Below are 12,839 nucleotides of genomic sequence, written 5' to 3'. Positions count from 1 at the left end.
TAGTCATTGTTCTTGCACGTGAATAGGTCAGTTCATTGTGAGATGGCACTTTTAATGCAGATATCACAGTGATATGATGTGAGACCAAAGAGGAGGGCTATTGACAGAAGCAGAAAGATTGACTAAAGAAGGTTAGGGTGAGGGGCCAGCAGGTGGCATGGTGGTTAAAGGTGTAACTCCCACATGGCTGACTGTGGTTCAAGTCCCAGACCTGGTAGCTTGCTTTCTCACTTCTCCTCTCTCTCTTATTCTGTCTCTCTCTGATTAAAACTGAAAAATAATAATAATAAATAAATAAAGTGACATAAAATAATTATTAAAAAAAAAGGCTAGGGTGGTTGGAGTATCTGGATGATTTATCTGGTCCGAGATCCAATTCCCTAGCTCTGTAGTTTGAACAAACTCTTAAACAATCTTCAACTTCTTGGTCTTAAAGAAATTCCTGATTGGATCTATCACCAGGACCTTGAAAATAAATAACCAGGTATGCACTGAATGTTTATATCCCCAGAAAATTCCTGCATTTGAAACCTTAACTCTCAATGTAACGGTATTTGAAAATGGGACCTTTGGGAGGCAATTAAATTTACATTATATTATGGAGTGAGGCCCTCATGATGGGATTTGTGAATTTTTTAGAAAGAATTATTTTATTTAACTTTTATTTATTTATTTTAATTTGACCAGAGAAGGATAGAGAGAGAGGAAAAGTGAGAAAGCAAGCTGCCAGGTCTGAGACTTAAACCATGGCCAGCCATGTGGGAACCCAGCACCCTTAACCACCACACCATCTGCCAGTCCCAGGAAGTCGTGATCTTATAAGAAGAGGAAGAGAACTAGTCAGTGGCACGGTGGTTAATGCACTGGATCTCACCCGGCCCACAGGGCAGTTTGTGTCTAGAACTCTGGCTTGAAAAACATACCAGGTGTGTGTGCGTGCATGCCCAAATTCCCAAGAGGAAACTAGAGAGGGGATTGTGATTTAGTGATCCACTCTGGGTACCTTCTCACTTTCTCTCTCTCTCTCTTTCTGGTAAGTACACACACCTTATAGTGAATTTGAAAAAATTAAAAAGGAGAGAGCTTTCTCTCTGCTGTGTGAGACATAGTGAAAAGACTGCTGTCTGCAAGTCAAAAAGAGAGCTTTCACCAGAATCTGACCCTTCTGGCCACCTAATTTCAAACTTCCAACCTTCATATCTGTGAGAAGACAAATTCTTGTGGTTTTAGCCACCCAGTCTGTAGTATTTCGTTATGGTAGGCTAAGCTAACTAAAATACAAACTTAGGGCGGTATTTATATGATGCAATAATTTGCAAAAATTATATAAAATAATTTAAAAGAATTATTTATTGAATTCAATTTATTATTATTATTTTAATTTGCTATAGGGCACAGGTGCTCACCAGAGAGACAGAGAGAGAGAGAGACAGAAACAAAGAGACAGAGAAGGAAAGTGAGGAAGCAAGCAGCCAGGTCTGAGACTTGAAATACTATCAACGTGGGAGTCAGGCACCTTAACCGCCACGCCACCTGCTGTCCCTAAAATAGTAATCGTATCATATTAAACAAATATGATGATGAAATCATCATCTCTTTTTTTTCCTAGAAAACAATTTCTTTGTTTAAAGAATCCGAGTACTCTAATTTTCCACTGAATCTGAAACCTTAGGCGCTGAATGACAGATGGGATCCAACAAGACTGGACCTGCGTTGCGCCGTATTAATAATTCTCACTTGCCTTTGTGAGTGTGTCTGATTAGAGACCTACACAGTGACTGCCAAATGACTTCCCTTTAGCAAATGTATTTACACAGATATTTCATGAGGTGTATTGATTTCCCCTCTTTTGGAATTTATGATATCCATATTATTCCTTTAGTTCTATCTGTGTAATTTAATGTTAAGTCACATGACTGGCCCCTTACCTAGGACAGTGAATTAATCAATGCAAAAATCTCAACGAATACTGTCAGCATGACAAGATGTAGTTGTTTTTAGCTCTCAAACAAACTACTTAGCTCTTAGCAAACAATAACTTCTTTCATTCTAAAACAGAACATGCTGGAAGAATAACCAAAGAAAAAATACATTTCTATCTTACCCGGCCTCTCAAGAGCTCATACGCTGTCACTCCTAGAGACCACCAGTCAACAGCAAAGGAATAGCCTGCTTCTTTTCTGGAGTTAAACATCTCAGGTGCTGAAAAACACAGAACAGTCAGGCCTGGTTCATTCTCTGGGACGTTAACAAATCTATTCTCCCAATGTGGTTCTCCAAAGGAGAATTACTAGAGCAAAAGATATAAACACCTTTATAGATGTTTATCATCCACTACAGCATTGCTCACATTAGGCAAACATTTCTAATTTGCTAATCTTTCTCAGTCGCCTCATTTATCAACCAACACACATGCAGGCATACACAGGCCGTACAAAGAACAGACTCTTCTTTAGATTACATACCTATACAAAATTGAGTTCTATTAGATCTCAAATATGCAGCTGACCAGAAATCAAGAAGGCTGAGAATATGTCGTTTATTGTCTTGATTTGAAAGGTTTGCCCTAAAGGATCTGACTTGGTATTAAGGCTGCAAACAGTTCTCAGGATCTGGTGCAACATACATTGGACTGGCTCTCTGTTTTGGAGTCAGCTAGAAAAAGCCAGAGAAGTATCTGCCACCTTCCACTGGGGTTGCAGGAGAGAGAAAAGAGGAAGTGGCTTCCACTTTTGTAAGGCTTTACAACAGTTGTGGGTCATTTCTCTTTGTAACCATAGTTCTTTGAATGGACTCCAATGAAGGCGCAGCAATGGTCAATTGTACTCTCAAAGATGACCCCCAGTTAGGCGTTCTCTAAGCACTTAGACATCCCACATATCCTTGACACACCTTTCCCAGAAGACACCTAACTCCTGAAGAGTGGACTAGGAGAATGAAGCACAAAGCAAAGGCTAGTATCTTCCTGCTTGCTCACCACCACATTCCTGGTGTCAAATGTGGAACTTGACAGTCTGTGTCACTTGACAGAAAGGTGCTGAATGAATGAACAAGTAAATCAATGATTGAAGCCATAGTTGTGATCGTGAGCTCTGGAGTCTTGATGCCTGGGTTCAAATTCTGCTTTTATCACTTACGGTGACATTGATCATGTTAGGCCACAGAGCCTGAGAATCCTCATTGGTAAAATCAGAAGAAGAAGGCAATCTTTTATACTGAGTGCAATACATGCATGTCGAACCTCAGTATAGTGCCTGGCACTTAGAAAGAGCTCAGCAGTTGGGGCTGGCAGGTGGTGTGATGGTTAAGGCATTGGACTCCCACATGGCCAACTGCAGTTCAAGTCCTGGCTTACTTTTTCACATTTCCTCTCTCTCTTCCTCTGGTCAATTTAAAAATAATAATGATGAATAAAATTAAATAAAATAATTCCTACTTCTAAAAAAAGTGCTCAGCAGCATCAGGCACTTTTATAGACAGGCAAACATTCCTCATCATGGGAATTTGCCTCATGAAATGCAATACACAGTTGATCCCAAGCCACCTGTAGTAAAGGGTTGACTCTGTACAAAGGAAAATTGAGTGTGATGTGAGATCTGCACACAGACTTGTCTTGTCCCGAGGACTCAATTTCTGTTAAACTAAATCTGGTAGAGTGCATCCAATTCAAGAGCTAGAATGTTGAAACCCAATGCCCAGGATGGACCCTAACTGTAAGAGCTTGATGTAGCAGGATTAAGTAGGCCCTGTTCTCTAGTGAATTCACCCTTCACGCATCACTGCATCTTTTCTGCAAGTCACAGCTCCCTAAGCAATTGGGAAGATACTGGCCTTGACCCTACAATACTCCCACGGACCACAGGGAGCAAACTATATTTCTGTTTTCTCTTCTCAGTATCTCACAGCAAGTCATCTCAGATAGTCTCTCAAGTGACAGGTGACAGACAACTCACTTGGAGAAACTTAGAGACTTTGAAGCAATAATCAGACCCATTGTGTTCAAAAATGCCAAGCAAAATAAACATTACTCTGTAAAAGTTCTGTATTCAGTCATATTGGGTCATCTCAAGTTTGTGTGTTCTTTTTTTTTGTGTTTTGTTTTGCTTTGGTTTGTTTGTTTGTTTGTTTTTGAGAGGTTTTTGCCCTAGGGCATGTGCGCTTGCTAGAAATCACCCTTCAGGGAGGATGGCCATGCCACAATCCCTTCTCCTCCATTCTCTTCTTGGAATTTTGGGCATGCAAGCACACGTGCCCAGCGTGAGTTTAAGCCACTGGGTCTGGGACTTGAACCCCAGTCAACTATATGGGAGTCCAGCGACATAGCCATTATGCCAACTGCTGGTTCTCATCTTGAGTTTATGTGAGTATTCTTTGGTTTGCTTTTTTACCCCAACTTTATGGCATAAGAATTCTTTATTTTCCTCTTCCACTTGTTAGATTTTCAGGTACAAAAACATTTGGATGTTCACTCATTCACCCAACAAATATTAACAATGTGCTAGACACTGAGAAATTTTGGTAGAATGTTAGAAAACAATATGAGGACAACATACAAAAATATAAAGGTGGGTAATTCTTTGAGACCCTAAAAAGCTAAAATGTCAGAGCAGAAAGATCCTGAGGGACTTTCACAAACTCTTCAGAAAGATTCCCTGCTCCTATGGGGATATAAATAGGGTTTAAAAGAGTTGCTGTAGTTCAAGCATGGTCTCAGGCCGAAACTCATGTTGAAATTTGACCATTAAAAATAATAGTCATGGGGTCAGCAGGTGGCGTGGTGGTTAAGGGTGCTGGACTCCCACAAGGCCAACTACAGTTCAAGTCTTGGACCTGGCAGTTTAGTTTCTCAATCAATCAATCAATAAATAAAGTTAAATAAAATTAATTCTTTATTGGACAGCTGTGGTGGGACAGTGGTAACATAATGCTCTGTGATGGTGAAGCCATTTGGGAAGGTCCCAGGTTCATGTCCTGAGATCTCCCTATAGTGCCAGCTTTGTGCATGCCCATGGTCCTGGCTGGCTGCAGTTGGGGACTCTGATTGGGTGTCCCTCTCTCTCTCTCTCTCTCTCTCTGTCTCCTGGAAGAAACAAATAAGTGGACTTTAAAAAAATAGTAATAAAGATAAAATAGTAATGTCCGTTTACCAGCATGGAAAAATAAGCAGAGCATTGATTGCCAAGACTCAGGTTGTGAAGTCAGAGAAAAGTAGGTTTCATGTCTAGCAGAGTCATGCTTGCTGACCTGAACAGAAGAGCAGCATATCAGTGTGCTGAGAGTTAGGGCTCTGGGCCAGCTCGGTGGTACCACGATAAGGTACTACTCAAAAGAAGCCAGATCCCATAGGGGTTCAAATCTCAGTCCCAGAGGCTTGAAGACAAACCAGGTCCACATGGACAAGGGAAGGAAAGATTGGGTTGTGACCATGCCCCACTTCAGAGTGCTTTCTCCGTCTCTGTCTCCTTCTCTCTCTGTGGCAAGTGTGTGTACCCTCTGACAATTAGAAAAAAGATTTAAAAATAATAAAACATATGATCTTTAGGAGAATGTTTTAATTAAGATCTAATCGATCTGGATTATATTCCCACAGACCTAGGAGTCGGGAGAAGGCAGGGCCAAAGCTATCAGAGGGAACATGAAGGTAGAAAATGTAAGTGAATATGAAAAAGCTAAACTTCTTTGCTGGGTGAGAGATAATGACAACCTGGTAGACTGATTCATTCTCACAGCCACGGGTTTATCATGTGTCCAGCATCTTATATTAGTACACAGTTTTTATTCCTTCGATCTTCATTCAGTCTATTTCACCCTGATTTTCTCCTTTTTAGGATTTTTTTTTCTTTCTGGTTGATATTTTTTTCAAGAATTATCCATATAATTTTTACTTATTAATAGGGCAAATGTGCTCGAGAGAGAGAGAGGGAGAGAGAAAGCAAGCCACCAGGTCCAGGACTTGAACCGCAATCAGCCATGTGAGAGTTCAGGAACTCAACCACCGCATCACCTGCTGTTCCTCTGGTTGATTGTTAATTAGTATCTTAGAGCAACACTATAAGATAGATCCTGGTGAATGCCTACTACGTGGGATTTATCAAATAATCAGGAACATAATTTTTAAAAAGAGAAAGCAGACTTCCTCCCACAATAACTTTTGGAAAGACTCCTATCCAAAATTCAAAGGCAAGAGAAGCTTCTGGATAAAGAAATAAGCTATGAATGTCAGATATTTATTTTGGAAGAAAACAGGAAGCGTTTCCAGTATTTAGGTAGTTGGCCTAACTAAATCAGCTTAGATTCATTTAAATAGTACATAAATTTTTATTTCTTTCTTTGTTGTTCTTTCAAGGAGAAGTTTGATATCTGAAGTCCATTAGAGCTTTGTTCGAATCTAAGCTTTTTCAACTATTAGCCTTGTCATAAGGGGCAAGCTGATTTTCCTCACTGTAAAATGATGACAAGTATAGAATTTAGTTTTCTTTCTGGTTGACTGTTTCTATTGTTTTCTAAGAATTATCCATATAATTTTATTTAATATTATATTGTAGGATGTTAAAAAACAAATGAGTAAATTAAAATAAAATAAAATGTAACTTTACTGGTCTTTCAATGAATATTAGTTATCGAGCATTATAATGATGAAAGTGAGGCTATATACAGAATCTTGCCCAGATTCCAATTACCTAGCTCTATCTTGTAAAAAAAAAAAAAAAAAAACTAGAAATGCCCTTTTCGAAAAAAAAAAATTATACTGATATTGTACTTAAAATCACCAGACAGAGGAAAGAAAGGTGGCCTCCCTTTTCTCCTCTCACCATGGAAACCAGCCACAGAAGCTCCAGATGCACATTTTTTGATTTGGATCCAAGAAAATGGCCCATAATATGGAAACCCAGGAAACCTGGGGAATAAACTCATCAGACCAGCAGGCTTGGATGTTCCCTTTTGTCATGTGAATACCATGGGTTTCAGGCAAAAAATAGGCCAAATTATATGCGTCCATTATTTTAGAAGTGACAAAAGAGATTTAGTCCCCCCACTGGTAAGTGGAAGCCATGTAGTTGTTCAAATATATAAAATACAGCTGATTTTTCCCATAGAAGATTTTTTTTGTTGTTGGAAAGTGAGATGGCCCTGCATGGAGAGGGTTCTCTTTTCCTCTCTCTTCACTTATGCGGGGCAAGAGAATAAAATATTAAAAGAAAGTAGCATTGCTTTTGCTCTTGATTTCTGGTTCAAATGTTCTGCCTGTGAGTTAGGCTGACCATATCTTGCTGACGCATTTCATTCCACCCCAACTTAATTTCACCAGTGCTAGCACCTTCTTTACCATGTTGACTACTAGAAGCACGCCTAGTTTTAGTCTTCTATCATCTGCCAGCATTTGACAGTGTCAAACATCCTGTTTTTGCCGGTAGGGGGCTCCCCTAATGATAGGTAAGTCAATTATCTAACACATTTAAATCCCTCCTGCTTATTATCACATTTACTTCAGATATTTTAAAATTCAGTCCAGCACAGTTTTTTTAGAAAAAGAATTATTTAGTTCCATTTGTTAGTATTATTATTATTTTTAAATTTGACCAGAGAAAGAGAGTGAAAGGGAAAGGGAGAAAGCAAGTCACCAGGTCGGGAACTCAAACCACGGTTGGTCATATGGGAATCCAGCGCCCTTAACCACCATGCCACCTGCTGGCCCAGTCCTACAAATGTTTAAGTTAATCTTATATCTGAGTCAAAACTCTTCTACTCATTCCACTTGGCCCCATCCCACTGGGCTGGGATTCAGCCATCTTGGTGTAGAACTCCAACTCTCACATGCCTCTTCTCCCTTTTCTAGAAGGGAGTATCTGTGTTAGGACATGGAAGAATGACAGTGGAGAGAGAGGGATCTAAACTCGGATACACTGCCCCTGCTGCAGGGATCTCTCTTTCGGTGTTCCTAATAGCTGATACACTTCATGGTCTTTGGCGCAGTTGCCCATTCTGGCTACATACAGACCTTACTAGAAGTTTGTTGTTGTTTATTTGCTCATTTATTTTGCTACAGGTTATTTGTGCTTGTTGGAGAGAGACACAGGTAAAGAGAGAAGGAAAGTGAGAACACTCCCCAGGGAAGATTGCCACATGGCAATCCCTTCTCTTTCATTCTTAGGATTTGGGGCATGCATGCACATATGTGGATGTGTTTTCCAGCCACTGGGTCCAGGACTTGACCCACACAGTCAGCCATGTGAGATCCAGCTACCTTAACCACCACACCACTGGTCAGGCCCACCAGACAAATTCTTAAACCACCCTATGCCTGGGCTTCACTCTAAGGGATTCTAATATAGTTGGGTTCTATTGGGACTGGTAATGTCTTCACTAAGCCACACGGAAAGAAACTTTGTGAACTTTACAACCCTATACATGTAACACAGCATTATCTAAATGATGGCGAGAATAACACATTTGTCACTTATTGCTAGCCTGTTCCTTCCTTTTTATTTGATTCTATTTCTTATATCCTCCCCTAGCATACAAGCTACTTGAGGTGACAACCTGGTCTGTGTTGATTAGTACTGTTTTCATTTCCAAAAACAGTGATAAAATGGTTAAACAGTAATAAATTGTTCATTTCAGGTGTCAGTTTGACTGAATTGGAGGATACCTGGAAGGCGGGTAAAACCTGAATTCTAAGTGTATCAGTGTTGCCAGATGAGACTAGTATGTGAGTCAGTGGGCTGAGAGAAAATCCCACCTTCATTCTGGGCAGGCATCATCTGATCAACTGGGAGCATGGGAGAGACAAACCAGGAGGGTCTGTTTCTTCTCCCCAACCCCCTCTCTTGACTTCGGCACATCAGCCTTTTCCATCCTTCCTCTCCAAGTCTGGCCCTTAGCTGCTTTTGTTCTTGCCAGCTCCTGACCCCTGTATCTTTCCAAATGGAGTCCAATTTTTTTTTTTTTTTTTTTTTTTTTTGAGAGACAGAAAGCAAGAAATCAGCCCTCAGGGGGGATGGCCACACCTCAATCTCTTCTCTTCTATTTTCCTCTAGGGATTCTGGGTGCGCTCACACACATGCAGCAACCCACCAGGCCCAGGTCATGAATCGCAGTCCACTACGTGGCATTCCAGCAACACGACCATTACAGCATCTGCTGGTCCTGGAGTCCAGATTCTTTCATCTTTAGACTCTGGACTCACCGGTGGCCCCCCATGGTGCTCAGGCCTGGGCCTCCAGAGAGCCCCCTTCAGGTCTCAGTCTGGAACTGCACCAGCTTCCCTGCTTCAGTCAGCTGTTTCTCCAGTAGACAGCCTATTGTGGGACTTCTCCACCTTGTAATTGTGTGAGATAAATTCTTACAATTAATCCCTTCTTTTACTTAGATATGTATCCTGTTGGTTCTGTTTCTCTGAAGAACCCTGACCAATACAAGTGCTAAGTCCACGAGCCACTTGTAGATATTACTGACTTAATTCATAGTTTCATTAGGAAGTAGAAACTTTTAATTAACGCATGAAATACTGCTTTAAACACACGCTCAATGGCCCTCCTGAATTGGGATCATGATGGGTGCTTTCTCACAGAGAATCCTGAGGCCCACCTGAGACCCATGAAACCAGAAAACCTGGGTACGGTCAGAGAGGTACGTACCCATGTAAGGCTTGGTGCCAGCCATGGTGGTGATCCGCATCTCCCTGGGCAGCATTGCAGCAATGTTGAAATCCGTGATGTGCACATGCCCTGGGGGGAAAGAAGGACTACAGCGTTACGTATTATTCAACCCAGTAGCATGAGCAACTTTTTTTTTTTTTTTTGAGAGATTTTCACTGTAGGGCGCGTGCGCTCTCCAGACAGACAGAGAGAGACATAGAGACAGAAAGCGAGAAATCACCCCCCAGGGGGGATGGTCACGCCGCAATCCCTTCTCCTCCATTCTCCTCTCGGGATCTTGGGCACGCACGCACACGCGCCCGGCGTGAGTTTTAAGCCACCGGGTCCGGGACACGAACCGCGGTCGACTACGTGGGAGTCCAGCGACATAGCCACTACGCTAACTGCTGGTCCCCAGCAACTTTTAAGTGAAAGCATGTGCTAGTTCTTGTGTGCTAATTGCAAGTGGGTACTGGCCATAACAGTTCAATTATAGGCCAGGAAGAAGTGTGGAGACTGGGGTGCTGGATTCCACACAGGCCACTGTGCAGTTCAAGTCCTGGACACCTGGACTGGGAATCACGCTGGGTGTGTGTGTGTGTGTGTGTGTGTTGGGGGGGGTGCCCAAATTCCCGAGAGGATACTGGAAGGGATTGCAGTGTGGATGTCCACTTTGTAGGGTGATGTTTTACTTTCTCTGTCTCTCTTCGGTGAGTGCACACATCCTATAGCAAAATAAACAAATAACAGCTCAATTATTCCATCTTTAAGGCCAATATGATCTTAAGCCAGCAACCCTCCAGCTGCCAAGCATGCTATGCAGTGACTAGTCTCGGATTGTGAATTTGCAGTTCAACCTCAGAAAGCTTTTACCTTAGTGGTTTAGAGTTTATGCTCTGTTAATTCTCCTGAGGCACTTTTTGATCTGTGGGAAACATTTTAAGTTGATTTAGCCTGTAACTATGATGACAGGGAGAGTCAAGAACTATTCAAACTATTAAATTTCCAAACATCTCTTAGCTCTTTAAAAAAAAATTTTTTTTTTTTTTTTAGGTTTTTGCAATAGGGTATACATGCTCGTCAGAGAAAGACAAAGAGATTCAGTGAGAAGGAAAGTGAGAAATTGTCACATGGTGGGGATAGCCATATCACAATCCCTTCTCCTCTCAGGATTCTGAGCATGCCTGCACATGCACCTGGTGTGATTTTCAAGCTGCCGGGTCCAGGACTCAAACTGTAGTTGGCCATGTGAGAATGCAGCACTGTATCCACCATGCTACCTGCAGGCCTCCTAAAAACACTCCTTTTAAGAGGTAAACATTGTTCCTACAAAATTGGCAGAGTTGAGACCATCAGAACACAGGAGACCTGGGTTCTATCCTAAACTCTGCCCTTGACCCATCCCTCTCCTGGGTTGATCCTAGATATACCTTCATAAGAAAGTAATGGGTAGATTAGATGATCTCCAGGGTCTAACCCTCATGGTGATAGAGTGGGGGTCTAATACGTGAAGGTGGCAGGGAATGCCCTCTACAGAAGGCTCTAGGGTCCTTGCATTTGCTGAGGGATGGAAGAAACAGGCAGACAAGCCTGGTGTGGTAGCTGCTGGGATGACAGTCATGTGCTTTCAGAGGAGCGGAAGTGTTGGCATTTCCATTTCCAAGTGTCTGTGGTTTTGATGAGGTATGATTGCAAGGGAGGGGAGCCATCCGATCCTTCTTCCAGCACCCACAGTCCACACTCCCCACACCAAACTTCATTTTCTGCTTCCTGACAGCACCCAGCCTGCTGCTGAAAATGAACCTCATCACATCACCACCAGGTTTTATTTTGTGTATAAAATGTTTTTGTTTTTGTTTATGTGATGATAGCTTAATAAAGAGAAGGGTAAATTCTGATTAAAAGTTAAGGTATTCTGGCCTAAATGGCACCATTGGATGGTTTAAATAACTCACCCTATAATTATCTTTCTTTTTTTCTTTCTCCCCATGGGTCATGCTCAAAGCATTGGACTAGTGATTCACAAGCTTTGATACTAATTGGGTGAGTCCAGAGACTCTGGTTAAAAGCCTGCTTCTACCACTAACTAGCTATGTTACCTTGAAAAGGTAACCTTTCCTCTCTGTAAAGTTGAAATAATAGTAGTCTTCTTGTGAGGTGGCTGGGAATTAAATGAAATAATAACTATAGAAGAGTGAGCACAGGAAGTATAATACATGTTCAGGAGTTGACATTTGTCATTTCACTCCTGAAACTCCAATTCAACAGAACTGGCAGGAGAGCCAGGCACCTGTATTAAAACAATAAACCAGGGACCAGCAGATAGTGTAATGGTTATGTCGCTGGATTCCCACATAATTAACTATGGTTTGAGTCCTGGACCCAGCAGCCTGAAACTCACACCAGGCACATATGTGTGTGTGTCCAAAATCCCAAGAAAAGAATGGTGAAGGGAGGAGAAAGGAGAAGAAAGGATTGTGGCATGGCCATCCCCCCTGAGGGGTGGTTTCTCGCTTTCTCTCTGTCTCTCTGTCTCTTTGGCAAGGCATACACGTCCCATAGCAAAAATCTCTCTTAAAACAAAACGACTCCACAGGTGACTTAGATGAGCAGCTGGACACATGATCGACATTTTTAGCCTAACGTGATTCTCTAGACCAGCCATATCAGCATCACCTGGAAACTCATTAAAAATGCAAACTCCTGGGCCCCAAACCAGACCTTGGTGAATCAGAAACTCTGGGGTTGGGGCCCGTGTTTTAACAGCTCCTCCAGGTGATGCTGGTATCTAATAATGTTTGCAGTCACTGTTTTAAAAGAAGAACCAGCTGAAGAGCCTGCCCCGACCTTAGTAAGTACTCATTACTTATCTGTTGAATTTGGGTGAAAGAATATTGAATATTTATAAGTATTATTTACATTCCTATGATTAATTCAGTTTTTAAAATGTTGTCATATGAAGTTCCTCCTTTAGCCTGGTGAGGTAGACCTGTTTTATTGATAAGCTGTTTATGGCTAAGTTCACAGGGCTTGGAAGTACAGAGCTGCTGTTAAGACCTAGAATTTAGTCTAGAGCCCCTTTTATGGGTTATAAATGTCCCCAAAAGTTTGTTTGCTCCACTACAAGGCCACAGAACTGAACAGCATGAGACAACTACTTTCTTTCTTTCTGTCTGTCTTTTTTTTTTAATAGAGATCTTT

General features: G+C 41.6%; 1 protein-coding gene across 1 annotated transcript in view; it reads right to left on the bottom strand.

Moving 5' to 3' along the window:
* STK32A (serine/threonine kinase 32A) overlaps nucleotides 1–12,839 on the bottom strand; it is a gene marked incomplete in the record, with an annotated part of 141,032 nt that overhangs the window by 24,936 nt on the left and 103,257 nt on the right. Inside the window, 2 exon segments of the mRNA XM_027771667.1 lie at nucleotides 2,105–2,202; nucleotides 9,639–9,728. Coding sequence (XP_027627468.1) covers nucleotides 2,105–2,202; nucleotides 9,639–9,728 — 188 coding nt within the window.

This window comes from Tupaia chinensis, unplaced genomic scaffold (assembly GCF_000334495.1).
Source record: "Tupaia chinensis unplaced genomic scaffold, TupChi_1.0 Scaffold000228_1, whole genome shotgun sequence".
Lineage (NCBI taxonomy): Eukaryota > Metazoa > Chordata > Mammalia > Scandentia > Tupaiidae > Tupaia > Tupaia belangeri.
The sequence above is the reverse complement of the archived record's forward strand: the minus strand, read 5'-3'. Positions and strand labels throughout refer to the sequence as shown.